This window comes from Bos mutus, chromosome 19, assembly GCF_027580195.1.
Source record: "Bos mutus isolate GX-2022 chromosome 19, NWIPB_WYAK_1.1, whole genome shotgun sequence".
NCBI lineage: Eukaryota > Metazoa > Chordata > Mammalia > Artiodactyla > Bovidae > Bos > Bos mutus.
Genome location: NC_091635.1, coordinates 41,587,445 through 41,606,302, shown reverse-complemented (window position 1 = coordinate 41,606,302; position 18,858 = coordinate 41,587,445). Strand labels below are relative to the sequence as shown.

General features: G+C 49.7%; 1 protein-coding gene across 3 annotated transcripts in view; it reads right to left on the bottom strand.

Moving 5' to 3' along the window:
• MYO18A (myosin XVIIIA) overlaps positions 1 to 18,858 on the bottom strand; it is a 101,132-nt gene that overhangs the window by 77,328 nt on the left and 4,946 nt on the right. For all 3 annotated transcript variants that reach the window (XM_070390340.1, XM_070390341.1, XM_070390332.1), the window contains exon 2: positions 10,089 to 11,169. In XM_070390340.1, the coding sequence (XP_070246441.1) occupies positions 10,089 to 11,087 (999 nt within the window). In that variant the 5' untranslated portion in view covers positions 11,088 to 11,169. The remainder of the gene's footprint in view (positions 1 to 10,088; positions 11,170 to 18,858) is intronic.

Here is an 18,858-nt window from a genome sequence, read left to right as displayed (position 1 = left end):
AGAGGGCGCCCTGTGCCCTGGCCGGGCCACACTCCACCCACTCAGAGACCTGCAGCCACTAAGACAGGCACATTCCTCCCAGGTCCCCTGGGCTGGACACTGTGTGACCCAGGTGACCCCGAATCTGCTTCTCACCCGCGCTCGGTGCCTCCTTGGGCAGGCTGTCCCAGCGGCCCTCCTCCCAGAGCCCCTTCCCAGGCTCCAGCTCCTGGCTGCCTAGTCCCATCTCGCCTCCACTCCTCTGAGGGACGCTGAGCATCTGAGCACAGAACCAAGAGTCGTAACACACTGCAGCTGAGTCACGGAGGACGGCCAGCGGGGAGGGTTCTAGGAAACCCAGACTGAGCTGAACAAGGGAACCAGTTTCTTACTCGAGAACCACCTTCTTTCCTTCAACAAAATATCCACCCCTCTCAAGTGCTCCAGCAGGGCAGACATGAGAAGAGAACAAATTCATTACAATCCTGATGAAGGAGAAGAAGGGGGCTGTAGACCTGACGTGGTCTGAGAGAGGACCAGGGAAGGTTTCCCTGGGGAAATGATGGTCAAACCGGGCCCCCGTGTATGTATAAATATACGGGGGTGGACGGGAAAAAGCATTACAGACAAAAGAAACAGCAGGCACTGGATGGCAGAAGCCAGCGGGAACGCTGAGTTGCACGCCTGCCACCTGCCAGGCGCTGTGCCAGGCCACAGTCCTTGCCTTTGTCCCACGGGGCACACTAGAAAATGACACGCTCACTCCTGTATAAAATAAGAGGACCTGCTCCTGGTCAGAGGCGACATTCTGGGATCTTGCTACCCTAAGGGCTACAGAGGTCAGTACCAGCATGTCAGTGAGAGCCAAAAAGGTGAGGGGGCAATGTGCCTGGCTTCCGGAATCTAGCAGGGGAAGATGTATAAGGGGCAAATGAACACCCCTCCCCCACTCCAGGGTTCCAAACCTGAAGGCTGCCAAGACACTTCTCTTCCCATGGCTTCCCTCAGGCACCTTTCCAGTACCTCTCCCAGCTCCCACAAGGTTAAATCCCAGGACTTCCCCAGTGGTCCGGTGGTTAAGACTTCACCTTCCAATGCAGGGGGCATGGGTTCGACCCCTGGTCGGGAAGCTAAGATCCCACACACGTCAGTGCCCACAAACCAAAACATAAGACAGAAGCAATATTGTAGCAAACTCAATAAAGACTTTTAAAATGGTCCACATCAAAAAAAAAAAAATGATTGAATCCTGCCTGCTGCCCCTTGGGCTCGCTTCCTCAGGTGGATTCTCCAGAGAGGCTGAGAGCAACGGTCACATCCTTCTGTAGCATCCACACAGCATGAGTGGCCAGTCATCCCCCTGGCGCCCCCTTTCCTTCTGGAGAAGAGGCTTCTAGGGACCTGGGAGCAGGAATCAGAAGGCCCAGGCCTGGGCTGGGCAGTGGATGTATAAGGATACCCAGAGACTGCCTTCCTCTACCTTATGTAGATGTATGGATATAAACATGGATATATGGATACACAGGGCTTCCCTGGTGGCTCAGACAGTAAAGAATCTGCCTGCAATGCAGGAGACCTGGGGTTTCATCCCTGGGTTGGGAAGATCCCCTGGAGAAGATCCCCTGGGTTGGGAAGATCCCCAGAAAAATACTGGAATGGCTACCCACTCCAGTATTCTTGCCTGGAGAATTCCATGGACAGAGGAGCGTGGCAGGCTGCATACAGTCCATTAGGTCGCAGAGAGTCAGACGTGACTGAGCGACTAACACATACATACACATGTGGATACACAGCTCTCCTATGCAGAGTGAAGGGCCAGGAGGTGTACCCTGAGTTGAAATCCTGACCAGGGACTTAGTAGCCATGAAACCGTAGGCAACTTACCTAACCTGAACCTCTCTGTAATCCAGTTTCCTCATCTGCAAAACAGAGATCATTATAGTACCTACTTCAAAGGGTTGCTGGGAAAATGTACTGAGTTCATATGTGGAAGACATCTAGAACAGCCTCTAACAGAAGCGGAGTGAACGCTAACCATGATCTTCAATCTCGCTACTATTTTTCCTGCCCTTCCCTCAAAGCATTTCTATTCGGACTAAATCTTTACCAGATCAATTAAATACCATCTAGGGAGCCTGTGTGAGCTACACACTGTACTGGGTGCCACACAGAAGGCCAGGTGGACCCCTGACATTCTTTCCTGCCACAGAGTTTGTGCAGAGTGGCTGGGTGAACCAGGCCGGGGCAGAACGCCATGCCCTGATTCTGAGGAACATATGGCAGGAGGTGAAGGGAGCCAGAGCAGTGACCCAGGTCTAAGGAAATAGTTTCCCAACCCAACTAGAGCCAATGACTGAAAAAATAAGCTTTGCTAACACTGTCCCCTGTATTTAACAGAACAGAAGCTGCTGCCAAACACCACATGGGACTCGAGGGTTGGCTGGGGGCCCCCCAAACGGCACAGCAAAGGGTGGGGGACCATGATGACTCCACTCCTTGGCAGTGCCTGTCTGGCGTGGTGGGTGCCCAGGGTGCTGCGGAGGCCTGGGGCACATTCATACCCGCTGCCCAGACGGACAAAGGAGGCGCCAGGCAACCTGCCCAGGCAGCAGGGGAGCCCCCACACCAACGGGTCACCAATCCCCACCCCCACAACGCTGCTCCCCACCCCAGGCTCCAGTGAGGAGAATCCAGCAGCTCAGGGTAGGGGGGCAGCGGGAGCCCTGCTGGCAGGCAGAACGCGTGCTTGTGGTTTCTGGGAAATGCTGTAGAGATTTGCAGCATTTTTAAAATACTTGTGTTCCCACCGCCCACACACACACCCCCTCCTTCACCCCACTCCTCACCCACCTCCCCCCGTCTGGGTGTTTGCATATCTGGTATTTTCCAGAACCATTTCAATATAAATAAAAGAGATCAGAAGGGAGAGGAGGCCAAGGTGGTCTGGGGGATCAGGGTGGGCCGGAGGGGTGCTGGCCAGTGCCGGAAGGGGCTGGAACAGCCTACCTCCATCAAGGCCCTGCCCCTGCATCAGGGCTCCAAGCTGTGCCTGCGAAAACAACCAGTGACCATGACATGTACCCACACCCAGGCCAATGCGGCCTGGGCACTGTGCCCACCACCCACGGGCTGGGTGGCCAGGGCACTCTGGGGCTGTCGTTCGTCTAGCATCTCCCTGGGGAAAAGGCAGACTGGACCTCTGAAGACAGAAGGGAGACCTAGCAGAATGGAAGTGACCTAGTTCACCACACTATTCTGCTGGTCCCAGGCGCCCCACTAATCCAGGACAACCCCCCAAAATGCTCCCCAAAAGACCTTTCGCTCACCAGGTCATACATCCTTGAACCTACCCACCTGCCTTTCATATATCCAAAAGGACATAGTTTGGGTTCCACCCTGAGCCCCCAAACCAGGCTCTCCCATGGTGAGACTCTGATTCCAGAAACTTTGGCATAAAATGAAGTGACAATGTCCTGGAGTAGCAGTAGGAACAGGGCATTCTAGAACACTGAACTCAGGCAGTACCCCACCACCCCACCACCAGCAGAATCCCCTGGGAAAGCCTGTTGCCCAGAAGCCAGCCTAGCAGACCAGGAAGCAGCAGTTTCAAGTCTCCCCTTGGAACCTTTTGGGCCCCACTCGTGACAGTACCCAGGGGTCCTGGGGACCAGGAAGAGGAGGCTCACACCGTTTCTTCCCAGGGCCTCCATTATAGCCTTCTCCCAAATGCAGACAACCCTGCCTGGCCAGTCCCCTGCAAGGCCATTGGGGAACACGCCTGCAGGTCAGAAAAGCCTGGCTCTAAAATGCTGGAAAAAGCAAGAGAGCACCCCAGTGTCCCACCTCTCCCACCAGTGGGCTGTCTTTAAGAACAGAGCTTCAGAGAAAGAGTTTGGACAAAAGTGTTAGGAGTCCTATTGGAAAGAAAACCTTACCAGGGGCAAGAAAGGAAGAGCACTAGAATGGGCTGATTAACACAGGCAGCATGCGTGTGTGGGCTCAGTCATGTCCGACTCTTTGAGACCCGATGGACTGTAGCCCACCAGGCTCCTTTGTCCATGGGGAGAATTCTCCAGGCAAGAATACTGGAGTGGGTTGCCATGCCCTCCTCCAGGGCATCTTCCCAACCCAGGGATCCAACCCAGGTCTCTCACACTGCAGGCAGATTGCTTACCGTCTGAGCCACCAGGGAAGCCCATGAATACTGGAATGGGTAGCCTATCCCTTCTCCAGGGGAACTTCCCAACCCAGGAATTGAACTGGGGTCTCCTGCATTGCAGGCAGATTCTTTAGCAGCTGAGCTACTAGGGAAGCCCCTCATTAACACAGAGGCTGTAAAACTGCCTCCCATGGATGGTATTAGAGACCGGGCAGAGGGAAGGGAACTAATCTCCCTGAGCGTTTACTACTGCTAAAGTCTAATAAGTGACATCATCTGATACACAAACACGTTTATCTTCAATAAAGGCCCACAGAGCGTGGTGTGCAGAATAAAAAACAAGTTTCCCTTTAGCACCAGTCTTATTCTCCTTCTCAGAGAAAACTGTAGTTAGTTGGGCGTGAATACTTCTCTGAGTTTGAGTCTTCTCAAATTCTGGGAGGAAAGAATAGAGCCTGTTAAGGCAATGGCACCCCACTCCAGTACTCTTGCCTGGAAAATCCCATGGATGGAGGAGCCTGGTAGGCTGCAGTCCACGGGGTCGCTAAAAGTCGGACACGACTAAGCGACTTTACTTTCACTTTTCACTTTCCTGCATTGGAGAAGGAAATGGCAACCCACTGCAGTGTTCTTGCCTGGAGAATCACAGGGACGGGGGAGCCTGGTAAGCTGCCGTCTATGGGGTCGCACAGAGTCGAACACGACTGAAGTGACTTAGCATTAGCATTAGAGTGGTCATGGCTCACTTTGCCTGGGAGGCCTCTCCTAATTGCCACCCCTTCTCCTGTGGCAGGACTGGCCATTTCCTCCTCCTCACCCCACTGCATAGCTGTTCAGACCTGTGATAGCAGTTATAGTACCTGGTTGCATTTCTTTACTTAGGTCTATGCAGACACAACTGAGCGACTTCACTTCACTTCACTTCACGCTTCCTCAAGGAAAGATTGCATTTTATTTATTTAATCTCCCTAAGCCTGGTATAGTGCTAGTCCCTAAGCAGATTCATTAAATGTTTAAGGGAGGGACTTCCCTGGCAGTCGGATGGTTAAGAGTCCACCTTCCAATGCAGGGGGCCCAGGTTCCATCCCTGGTCAGGGAATCAGATCCCACATGCTGCAACTGATCAGGGGTCCAGATCCTGCATGCTGCAACTAAGACCTAGCACAGCCAAGCAAATTTTTTTTAAAAAAGCTTAAAGGAGTAAGTAAACTAAAGCTCACAAAAGCTTGGTAACTTTAGGAAAACGCAAACACAGGTCTTTCTGGCTACAAAGTCCATGCTGTTTACATTATAAATGCTATCTTCCAGATTCTCCTGAGTCTGGAGGTGGTTTTAGATGGACACGATGACCTCTTTAGGAAACTTACATCCCTACAGCCTTTGAGTACAAACCCTAAGTTCCAACAGAAGAGACTGGACTACAGATCTCAGGCAAATGCCCGACAGCTTGAGAGGGTTCAGGAAACCAGCCTTGGATGGGAGGGAGTGATAAGTGATACACCTTCCTTAAAGCACCAACCTCTCCCCTCCTACCACATCCTCGAAAGCTCAGGGGACCAGTGCTTTCTAGGTATGGCTCCCATGCAGGCCAGCTCCTCTGGCTCTTGGTGGCAGGGGGACAAATGCATTGGGCAGGGTTTAGCCAGGTGGGCTTTTCTGAGCTCAGTAGAAACACCCTCCATTTCTCAGACACCATATTTGTCCCCTGTGAAGGCCCAATGAGAATATGAACAGAAAAGATCGGCTCTCCCCTCTCTCAGGTCCTAGTCCATAACAGGCTTTTCCCCCTTCTTATAGAGTATTGACTTGCCCACACAGACTCATGGACCTGGAGGAAGGAATTCTGAACCAACTAGGGTTTTAAGATCCTCATCATTACCAAAACCTCCTCCAATTTCACCGACTCAAGGATCTCTTTGCCTTTAGAAAACTTTAGTAACTGATCCCCAAACAGACATCCTAAAACATTTTCCCTGAGGAGCTGAAGAAAGGACTTAGCCTCTTCCCCTAACTCTGGCATCACACTTGACCCCTCCTCTCTTCCTTCTCCCACACCAGCCAATCAACAAGACTACAGGGCACCCCTAAGTTCATAAGAGCACTATTTACAATGGCCAAGACAAGGAAGCAACCTAAATGTCCATGGACAGATGAACTGATAAAGAAAATGTGATATATATATATATATATTTATACACACATACATACACACACATAATGGAATACTACTCAGCTATAAAAAAAAGAATGAAATAATGCCATTTGCAGCAACATGAATAAACAGAGATATTATCATACTAAGGGAAGTAAGTCAGAGAAAGACAAATATCCTAGGACATCACTTAAATGTGGAGTCTAAAAATTTGATATAAATAAACTTATTTACAGAAGAGAAACAGACTCACAGACATAGAAAACAAACTTATGATTACCAAAGGAGAAAGCGGGAGGTGGAACAGATGCATTAGGAGCTTGGGATTAACAAATACAAATACCAATAAAATAGATAAGCAACAAGGTCCTACTGTATAGCACAAGGAACGATATTCAATATCTTGTAATGAACTATAGTGGAAAAGAATCTGAAAAAAAAAAAATATATATATATATACACACACACACGCATAACTGAATCACTTTGCTGAACACCAAAAACTAACACAACATTGTATATCAACTATAATTTAAAAAAATTTTTAAAATAAAAACAAATAAAAAAAGACAACAGAGCCTACTTCAGTTGCTCCTGTCGGATATGTCTCTCCATCTGCACTGCTTCTACCAGAATTCAGGCCTCCGTCCATCTTAACTGAGATACTACAGCTCCCTCACTAGTCTCCCCACAGCTATCCTTGCTCGAGCTGAAAGCATTCTCCATAAGCAGCCAGAGAGGTTTTTCAAAAACCTGTTCCCATCACTCCCTAATTAAATCGCTTCATTGCCTTTAGGTTAAAGTTCGCATTCCCTAGATGACTCACAAGGGCCTCAATGACCTGCTTCCTGCTCGCCTCTCCTGCTGCTCCTCTCAATACTGTCCCCACACAATCCCCCAGTCTTATTCCCCAGATGTGTCATTCTCTCCAGTCTCTAGACCTCGGCATGTGTCTTACCTCCTTCCTCTTCCTCCTCTTGTCTCCCCTACACTCATCTCCCTCCCAGATATTGGTTCTCTCTCATTCCTTCCCAAGGCTGTGCTAGAAGTCCCTCTTCTGTGCTCCCCAGGACCATGTCCTGGCCTCTGTCATTGAGCTTCTCAAATGGCACCGTCTTTGTCTGCTGCTTGAGCACCTCTCCCACCAGACTGTGAGCTCCTTGGGGCTGGGGTTATGTGCTATTCAGTGCTGGACCCCAGGACCGAGCACACAGGAAGCGCTCAACAAATGTTTGTTTCATAGGCAGGTGAGTGGAAGAAAAGACACAAGAGCTGCTTCTCCCGGGCCAGCTAAGTGATTCCTATGAGGTCCCAAGTCCTGCCGGAGCTCACCCCTGCTCCCAGTGGAACCCTGTTGAGCAGCCACAGGGACACACGAAGGAGGTGTGAACCGAGCATTCTGGACACACACCATGTGAGAAGGAAACCCACGGGGCTGTGTCTCCCTGGGGTCCTCTGAAGAGGTTGCGGAGAAAAGGCCCCATGGCCCCCATCTGTGTGCAGAGAGGGAACAGATGTCTAGCCAGCTCCCTCAGAGCTCCCTGGGGACAGGCGACGTGTGGACACAGTTGATGGATGGCCTGATGGGCAGGGTGACCGCCAGGAGCTGTCCCTGTGGGGCTGGAGTTGTCAGGGTTCCCCGCCCAGGAGCCTGGAGGAGGCGGGAAGACTCTTTTCTTGGCATGGAACTGGGATTAGAATCGCTGCCAAGAAAAGAAGCAGGAGTAGGAGTGGGAGGAAGAGGAGGAGATAAAGGACGAGAGTCCCAGAAGAGGGTGCAACACTCCTCCACCAGCCCCGGGGGGCCGTCCCAGGACACTGGAATGCCGGGCTCGCTCTGCTTTTCTCTGCAGAGGCTACTCTGAACCTGTCAGAGGGCTCTAGGAGACTCCTGACGATGGGGCTTTCTATTGCCTCCCATGCCTGATCCCCCAGGTGGAGGGAGACGTCCTCTGGGCATCAGCTGGGTTTGCCCCACAGGGGTGAGAGCAACCCGGCCTTTCAGGGGTACCTGCTGTACTGCAGGATCCACCAGGGCCTCGACAGCTGAGCCATCCAATTCCCCAGGGAGGAGGCAGCAGCAGCTAGCTGGGAAGCGAGAGTGGCTGGGAAATGTGAGATGCCAGGATGATCCGTGTGCTCTAAGGACAAAACTGAACAGCATCTGGGATGCCAGGCCCAGGGCCCCTCAGAGGCCTGTGCTGTGGTTCAGCAGGGAGCTGGCAACAATCTCCCAGAGGGGATTCATTCTTAAAGAGGAAGAAAATTCCATCTGTTAAAAGCAATATTACCCTGGTAGAAAGCAGAGAGACCCGTGGTATGATCATGGTATGATCTCTGGCTCTGAAATAAAGCCTACTCCCTCTAGGCCGTGGTTCCCTGAGTTCAGTCTAGTCTGATGGCTAACACATAGTAGGTGCTTGATGGGTGTTTCTGGAATAAATGAGTCCCAGTCCTACCCTGGATTCCATGACAGGCTCCCTCCCCCTCACAACCCTTTCCTGACTAGCAGAGCATCCTGACCCCACCAGCCCCAGGGTAGAGGAAGGTCGGAGACCTGACTCCAGTGCTTCCTGCCAGAGCCTAACCCTGCTGCTCCCAGGCCCTCCAGGCCCAAGATGCTGCCAGACTGAACAGCCAACCGAGTGTCCACTTCCCCTCCCTGGGAGAAAGCTAGGATGGGGACTCTGCCTGCTTCCTTAGCATTTCCTCCCACTTTTGACTTTGACACATCTGGCCGGTCACTTAGTGCTGAAAGGTCCCGGCCAGGCTATGCAGTGGTCAGGCTGCAGGGACCAGATCCAGACAATCCTAAAACCCACAGGCAGGAGAAAGGGAGGGCTAGAGCCAACTTATCCCTCATGGATTGTCTCTAGGCAGAACATTCCAAACTGATATGTAGCCACCCTATCAAAAGTCCCCTGGGGTTAGAGATATCCATTCCCCTAGAGACCTGCTCACACATCTAATCTCAGTGTCTTCTGCTCCTATGTCACCCCTTCCATGGCTGTTTTGTGTGGGCTGGATATGAGTTGAGATCTCAGGGACAGTCAGGTCATACTATCTCTGTAGGCTAGATCCCTGTTACCTTTCCAGGGCTGTGCTTTTCTTCTTCCAGGAGATAATAAAGACTGTTGGAGCCCAAGTGATCTTTATAAATCAGATCCAGTCACTCCCCTGCTGAAAATCCTACAATGGTACCATTTCACTGGACTAAAATCTAAACTCCTACCATTATTTACAAGGTCCTCCATGATCTGGCCCCTGCTTATCTCTGCAACCTTACCTGGTGTTCAGCTCCTCAGTTGCTCAGGGGTAAAAGGAGGCCTGCAGTCATCTCCCCAAGAGCTATACTAAAGCAGCCACACATTACAGATGTCCCATGTGAGACCTGATTTAAAATAATTTATCTTTTTTTCACCTCCAATACATAAAAAATGGAAATCCTATATTTTAGTTCACATACCAGTCTGGACTAGTAGTAGTCCAGAGTGTCTCTCATAGCTGGAAGTGGCACATGTTAGCTTTCTCAGTGCCTCAATTTAGGGCTCAGGACATACAAGCCCACGCAGGTATCACACATTCTGTATTGCAGTGTATCACATCTGCTGGGGTCACTTCTCCCCACAGGCCAGATAAGTTGTCCCAGAGCCCAAGGAGTGGATCGCATCACCCCTCGCACTTGCTAGGCTCTAATGATAGCTATTGGGTACCCCAACCAAACTCCCAGGTACAAACACCAGAGAGGCCAGCATACCCAGTCCCCGCTCACCCCCGGCTGCCCAGGCAAACACTCACATGGGCTGGCTCCCTGCGGAGTCCCTCCACGCTCCGCAGCCAGCTCTGGCTGAGCTCGCTGAGCTCTGGGATAGGCTGCACCTTGAGCCGCACGCTGTCCCCAGACTGCCGGATCATCTCCACAATCTCATCCCTGGACTTGTTCTCCACCTTGAGTCCATTGATCTCCACCAGACGGTCACCGGGCACCAGCCCCAGGGCCAGGTCCTTGGTGCCCGCGCCGGGCTCCGCAAAATGAACCACCCGCCGGTAGACCTGGCCTTCGGGCCCCCGATCCAGCATGGTGGTGCGCCGCAGGGAGAAGCCGAAGTCCCCGGTGGGCCTTCGCAGCAGTTCTAGTTCCCGGAGGGCAGGGGGTGGTGGGGGCAGCACCGGGGGCAAACGCAGGTCAGCCGGAAACCTCTTGGTCACCAGCTCCGGGGCTCGGGACCGAGGTCCTGATCGAGGGATACTCAGGCCGGGATGCTGCGTCAGTTGTCCCTCCAGGGTCCTCACCTCCACCTGCGGAGATGGGGCGGCAGAGTGCTCTGAGGGGGTGGAGGTTTCCGACGTGCTCTCGTCCCGGCTACGCTGGGAGAAGGAGAAGCGCTTGGCGATCATTTGTGAGTTCTGCTTGGCCAGGGAGCCGAACTTGGCCGCCCGCTGCAGCACCGAACCCCGCCCGCCGCCTTCCTCGCCCTTGAGGTCATCGCTGGAGCTGGCTGTGCTCAGGTGGCCCGAGTCCAGGACGACGCTGCCCCTGTTGCTGTCTGAGTCGATGTCCGTCAGGTGCAGGTCCGAGCCGCTGGCCACCTTGATGGGGATGGGGTTGGAGATCTCCAGGCGCGTCCTGGAGTCGCGCTTGGAGGAGCGGTTCAGGTTGAAGAAGCCGCGACGCAGGCTCATCTCTTCCAGGCTCCGCAGCTCCGCCGCCGACATCCGCTCCTTCTTCTCCTTCTTTTCCTTCTTCTCCTTCCGCCCGCCATCTTTGTCCTTGTCTTTCTTCATGAGGTTAAACATGGTGGGGGCGCTGTTTCCAGGGGTGGCACCCCCAGAGGATTACAGGTGCTTAGTACAGGGCCCTTGTGCCCCGCCCTTGCCGCTGCAGACAGAAACAGAGAGAGGTTATTTCAGCAGAGCCCAGACATGGCCAACCAATGAGCACAACTGCCCCTCACCGAGTGCCAGCTACGTGCCAGGGGCTCTGTCTCACCCAATACTGTCTCGAGGTGACCCTCATAACACTGCTATGGGTGTTCTTGTTATTGTTGTTCAGTCGCTAGGTCGTATCCAACTCTTTGCGACCCTCATGGACTGCAGCACACCAGGCTTCCATGTCCTTCACTATCTCTGAGTTTGCTCCAACTCATATCCATTGAGTTGGTGATGCCATGGATAGGTCTATCATTACTCCCATTTTACAAACAAGGAAACGATACAAGTTTGTAAAAGCCCAGACTTCAAAATCTTATCATTTCCTGTAATCCCTGATAGACCCACGCTTAGGTGTACACAGCATGGCATCTGGGAGCTCTAACCTCCTAGTTAAGAGGATGCTGTTGGGGCTTCCCTGGTGGCTCAGTGGTAAAGAATCCGCCTGCCAATGTAGGAGACACAGGTTCAATCCCTGGTCCAGGAAGATCCCACATGCCACGTGGAGCAACTTAGCCCATGCGCCACAACTACTGAGCCTGTACTGTAGACCCTGGCAGCTGCAACTGCTGAGCCCATGTGCCACAGCTACAAAGCCCGGGGGCCCTAGAGCGGGCACACCCTAGAGCCCGGATCCCCGACAAGAGAAGCCACCACAATGAGAAGCCTGAGCACCACAGCTAGAGAGTAAGCCCCCACTCACCTCAAGTAGATAAAAGCCCATGCAGCAATGAAGACCCAGCATAGCCAAAAATAAGTCAGTAAATAAAAGTATTTTTTTAAAAAAAGGATGCCATCAAGCCAACCTGGGACCTAACTTAAGATTCAAACACAAAGGAACAAGGCAAGTGACCTTCCACAGCCACTGTCCATTAAGGCACCAGACATCACATGCTCCTGGGCTCGTTCCTAAACCTGCTACCCCTGAAGCAGCAGCCTGAGCCACCGCTGGACAGATCTCAAAGAAGCAACACTTATTTAATGACTGCCACTCACCAGGCATAATGCCAGGCCCTTTACACTATCTCATTTGAACCTCACAGCATCCCTGCAAGGTAGGTATCATTATCTCTACTTTGCAAATGAGAAAACGGGGCTCCGAAAATTAAGTATATGTTAGTTGTCACACAGCTAGTAGGTGGCAACTGCAGGATTCAATGGCAAATGTTGTTTTCTTTCTAGGGCCTGGGCGCCCACAGTGAAGCAGGGAGGGAAGTAAGGGGGAAGTTCCAGACTGAACAGAAGACAGACAGCTGCAAGGTGGGGGTGGGGTGGGGTCTGCTGGATAAACAGGATCCTGAAAAACTCACATCCTTTTCCCCAGACCGACACCTAAATATAGCCTTGGGAAGTAAGTTGTGGCAGCCAGAGAGAAAAACCTAGCTCCAGAGCTCTAGTGTTTATGAGACCAACCTCCTCCCATCCCCAAGCACACTCAACTGGGGACAGGACCAGAGAAAAACCTGGTGGGGGTGGAGTTGAGAGAGGTTTCCTAGTTCTAACCAGCAGGGAACAAGAAGTAGGCCATACCGCCTAATTAGAAATTAAATGTAATTTTTTCTCTCTCTGTGAAAGCTTCCTGTTCTGAGTTCTAGACCCAAGACCTGCAAGCTTACTCTTTGCAGCAGTGAGCTCTGGCCAAGCCCTGGAGAGGCCCTTCCTCTCAGTGCACCCCATCCTCACAACCAAGAGGGTCTTCCGGGCTCCCCATTCTACTGAGGATTCCCAACCCAGGTACAGTGCCTAGGAAGGCTTCAAGGGCCAGGAATGCCCAAGGGCCCTGGGGTGCTGGTTGATTGTTTCTGCTCCACCCAGCGCCCTGACCCATGTGGCTCCTGAGAGATCATTGTATCTTTTCTAGAGCAGCACTGTCCACAAGAAATATAATTCAAATCATATGTGGAGTTGTAAATTTTCTAGCAGCCACATTAAAAAAAAAAGGTAAAAGGAAATGGGTAAAATTAACAATACCGTTTATTTAATGTAAATATATCCAAAATATTGTCATTTCAACATGTTATTTATATAAAAATATTGAGATATTTTACATTCTCTTTTCCATATTAAGTCTTCAAAATCCAGTGTGTGTTTAGCATTTAGAGCATGTCTCGATTCAGACAAACCACATTTCAAGTACAGTAAGTCCCCTACATATGAACAAATTCTGTTTCAAGAGCATGTTTGTAAGTCCAGTTTGTTCACAGGTCCAACAAAGCCTAGGTACCCAACCAACACAATCGGCTATATAGTACTGTACTGTAATAGGTTTATAATACTTTCCACATAAATGATATGTAGATAAAAAAACACAAAAAATAAAGAAAACATTACTCTTACAGTACTGCGCCTGGAAAAGTATAGTAGTACAATGCAACCAACAGCTGGCATATAGGGGCTGGCACGCACATTTGTATCTTTGAAAGTTTGCAATGTGAAGGTTCTTAAGTAAGGGACTTACTGTATTTGACAATCTGATTTGTGGCTATCAGATTGGGCAGCACAAGCCTAGAGAATTCTTCTGTTGTAGAGCATATGCAAAGAGGTGGGAAATCTGGCCATCAGCTCTCTGTGGACCTAGCAGGTACCCTTCTCCCCCTCTGACCTCAGTTTCTACCTGATAAAACAAAATTCCCTTTGAATTGTTTCGTTCTTACTGCTCCATGCATAGTACCTGGGGGTGGGAAGCCAGGAAATCAATCTAAGGGCCCAAGAAGTACAAATCCAGGAACAGCCCTGGCCAGCAGCTGCACCTGGACTGATACAGGGTGGCAGAGTGCTTGGATCAGGTATTGTCTCTTCAGGCCTCTATTTCAACATAGGGAGTCTTTCTCTCTCCTCCTGAATGCTGATGGGGGTGTGGACAGACCTACCATATATTAGGATGAAGGATCTCTGGCTGATCACTGCTCATCTTACCTCTCATCCATCACTACCTGCATGCTCTTAAAAGGCTAGCTTAGAAGATGGTTCCAGAGGGACCTGGGGGGGAAATGGGGAAAGAAACCCACCCTGGGGACTTGGAGGGAACAAACCAGTATCTTAGCCCCAGTTCAACCACAGAGAACCCAACTGCCTCCAATGCTGTCCCACCAACACACCTTTTAGAGTCTCCAGTTCTCACTCTGCAGTCCTTACCCAATCCTGGCTCTTTGCTGGGGGCTAGGTATCTGATCGGTATCAACGGAAAACAGCCCCAGAATTCTAGAATCTTTGGGCTGTCTCGGCAAAAGCTTGTCCCTCACTGTCATTGCAGCCGGCAGAAGCCGCAGACGGTCACAGCAGCAGCACGGGGACGGTGCTGGCAGGAAATGTTAGAAGATCTGGTATCTAGGCCTGGATCTGCCAACAAATCACTGGGGGACCTTGAACCTGTCACTTTGCTCAAGGTTGGACGACATGATCTAGGTCTCTTCTAGCTCTAAAATTCCAAATATCTAAGTCTCCTGTGGACACAGGTTATTTATTAACTTTCTGCCAAAGTCACCCCTCTCTCATCCCAATCCTTGGGGCCTCTGGAAACTAGATCCATTTCAGCCCTTTCCTCATCACCCCCTGTCCTGCCACTGTTATCTCCACAGCTCACAAGATCCCCCCTCCTCACTGTTGTCCCACCAATTGCCAGGCCTGGCTGTGGCCTGGGTTCTCTCCTGTGCCCCACGTTTAGAGCTACTGGCAGCGTCCCCCTCCAGGGTCAGACCTGCAATACAGCTGCAGCTGTTTCTTATGTCTCAGAGCCTAGTTTGCCAGAGACCTGGGTTCTGTCAACTTCCTGTAGACCTTGGACTTTGCCACATCTCCTGTCCTCAAGTTCAAAGTCTCTGGTAGCAATGATATCATTACCTCCGGACTCCTTTCAGGCTGCAGTTTCTACCTGCCTCCCCTTCATCTCTCACTCCCTCCAGTGATGATAACTTTTTTTGATCCACTTCTCTGCCTTTCACCCATCACCCTACTCCAGGAGGTCTTTCCTAATTTTAAGTGGAGGAAAGGTATGTATGCAAATTAGGATATGTACCTGAATCATCTTGACCGTGTGTGTGCGTGCGTGCGTGCGCACGCTCAGTCACTCAGCCATGTCTGCCTCTTTGTGACCCCATGGACTGCAGCCTGCCAGGCTCCTCTGTCCATGAGATTTCTCAGGCAAGAATACTGGAATGGGTTGCCATTTCCTCCTCAGGGCGTCTTCCCAGCCTAGGGATCAAACCCACATCTCCTGCATTGGCAGGAAGGTTCTTTACCACCACACCATCTGGAAAGTTCCCCATGTCGACCCTACTATCCCCCAAATCTAAGCAGAATACCATTGACTCAATCAACTCAGCTGCTTTATCACATTAAGACATAAAGCATTTTGAAGACAAGGACCATTCAATTCAAATATGCACGTATCGGGCTTCCCTGGTGGTCCGGTGGTAAAGAATCCACCTGGCAGTAGAGGAGACACCAGTTTGATCTTTGATCTGGGAAGATCCCACATGCCATGGAACAACTAAGCCTGTGCTCCAGAGCCCAAGAGCCACAACTACTGAGCCCAAGTGCCACAACTACTGAAGCCCTGCACCCTAAAGTCCGTGCTCCACAACAAGAGAACTCAATAAGAAGCCTGGGCCCCGCAACTAGAGAGAAGTCCCTGCTCGCCACAACTGGGGAAAGCCCAAGTGCACCAACAAAGACCAACACAGTCAAAAATAAATACAGAAATAAAACTTAAAAAACAAATATGCATCAATTCAATGTACATGGTCACATGATGGAATACTGCTGCTGCTGCTAAGTCACTTCAGTCGTGTCCGACTCTGTGCAACCCCATAGACGGCAGCCCACCAGGCTCCCTGTCCCTGGGATTCTCCAAGCAAGAACACTACTCAGCAATAAAAAGGAAACAACTACTGATACACACAACAAGGATGAACCTCAAAAACATCTCTTGCTGCTGCTGCTGCTAAGCCAGTACAGTTGTGTCCGACCCTGTGCAACCCCATAGAACGGCAGCCCACCAGGCTTCCCTGTCCCTGGGATTCTCCATCTCTTAAGTGACTATAAAAGAAGCCTTGAACTACTATTTGGTACTATTTATATGAACTTCTGGTATAGTCAAAGTAACCTATGGGGAAAAAAAATCAGAACAGTGGTTACCTCTGGGAAGCAAGGGTGGGTTGGGAGTGGGAATTGCCTGAGAAAGGGCATAAGGGGACTTTTGGGGGTGATGTTCATGTTGCATATCTTTTTTTTTTTTTTTTTGGGAGAGAGCCCCAAGGCGGGCGACCGGAGCCCTCTCTGGTCACAAGCTGGAGCCTGAGGCCAGGCCTCATCCCCCCATGTTACATATCTTGATAAGGACTAGGCTTAGGAAAGTTACGACCAACCTAGACATCATATTGAAAAGCAGAGACATTACTTTGTCAACAAAGGTCTGTCTAGTCAAGGCTATGGTTTTTCCAGTAGTCATGTGTGGATGTGAGAGTTGGACTGTGAAGAAAGCTGAGCGCCGAAGAATTGATGCTTTTGAACTGTGGTGTTGGAGAAGACTCTTGAGAGTCCCTGGGGCTGCAAGGAGATCCAACCAGTCCATCCTAAAGGAGATCAGTCCTTGGTGTTCATTGGTAGGACTGATGTTGAAGCTGAAACTCAATACTTTGGCCACCTAATGCGAAGAGCTGACTCATTTGAAAAGACCCTGATGCTGGGAAAGATTGAGGGCAGGAGGAGAAGGGACGACAGAGGATGAGATGGTTGGATGGCATCACCGACTCAATGGACATGGGTTTGGGTGAACTCCGGGAGCTGGTGATGGACAGGGAGGCCTGGCGTGCTGCAGTTCATGGGGTTGCAAAGAGTTGGACATGACTGAGTGACTGAATTGAACTAACAGATGTAACAGTTATCAAGAAAGATTGGTGCATTTCATTGGATGAAATACTCAAAAGACAAAAAGAATTATAAACAAATACTGAACTCTAGTTTATGATATGTATGCTAATGTTTTGGGGGAAGGTATATTTATGTCTGTTATGTACTTTGAGATGCATCAAAAATGTAAGATGGAGGAATTCCCTGGTGATCCAGTAGCTAGGACTCAGCACTTTTACTGCAATGACCCAGGTTCAATTCCTGGTCAGAGAACTAAGATCCCACAAGCCACGCAGTGTGGCAAAAAAAAAAAAAAAAAGTAAATAAAGTTAAGATGGCTTAGGGTTGTATCAAGGGATAAAGATGTGGTAAACAGGAGAGTTAAGTGTTCACTGTGGCTTCCCAGGTGGCTTGGTGGTGAAGAATCCACCTGCCAATGCAGGAGACAAAGGAAACTCGGGTTCACTCCCTGGGTCAGGAAGATCCCCTGGAGGAGGCATGGCAACCCATTCCAGTATTCTTGCCTGGAGAATCCCATGAACAGAGGAGCCTGGTGGGCTACAGTCCATGGGGTTGCAAAGAGTCACACATGACTAAGCACACACACACACAGTGTTCACTGTAGAATCTAGAAGGTACTGTAAAACTCTAACTTTTAAAAATGTTTGCAGAGCTTTGTGATAAAATGTTGGGAAAATATATATATTTATCAAGCACCTTACCAAATACAGGGAGTATAAAGATAAATAAAATTCATGAAAGAATTTAGGCTTCGGGTATCAGGAAATAAAGCTGAGAACAAATTTGAGTTAATATTGAGGCAATTTTGGGCAAGTCACTTAAGGTAATGACTTAAGTCATTTTTTTTTTAATGGAGATAATAGTACCTGCCATTTAAGCCATGGGAATTAAATGAAATATATATATATATATATACCTTTCATAAAATGCCTAGCCCAGACTAAGCCCTCAAAAGTGGTACCCAATAATAGCAGGGCACAGTCTTGCCATCTAAATGGGATGGTAGAGAGGGTGATGAAGTACACAAATGACTATCAGCACCAGTATGACAAAGTAAGTCTAGACATAGAATTTTTTTTTTTTTTTACTGTGATGTGAGACACACAGGATCATAGTTCTCCGACCAGGGATCCAACCTGTGCCCCCTACATTGGAAGCTCAGAGTCTTAACCGCCAAAATGCCAGGGAAATCCCTAGACAAGCAATCTTAATGCTGGACAGGACCTTTGTGTATGGAAAGTAAAGCCTAAAGAAGTGAAAGCAATCCAGTGAGAACAGGGCCAAGCTGGATCACACTGGCTCAAGTCCAGAGGCCCCATAAAACTACTGCCAAGATAAGGACGAGCAATTCATAGTTGCAGAAATATAAATGGCCAACAAACGTGAACAGGTATTCAGCCTCAATAATAATCACAGATGTATGAAGTAAAACAGAGATATATTGTGTTCACTTAGCAATTTAGTAAAAAGTACCAAGATTAATAACATCAATCAGAGGATGAGAAGCAGGGTGTCTCATACATGTTGATGAGAATATAAATTGATATAAGAAGGGCAGGTTTGTAGTATCTATGAAAATATTTAAAGATATATATTCTTTGACAGGGCAATTCCATTTATAGGACATTATAGATATATTCACACAATAAATGGGGTTAATCTTTGCAGAATTGTTTGTAATAGCAAAATTCTGTCGCTCTAAATATCCATCACTAGGGTAATAGCTATAATTATAGAACTAGACAGTTATTTAAAAGAATGATGTAGA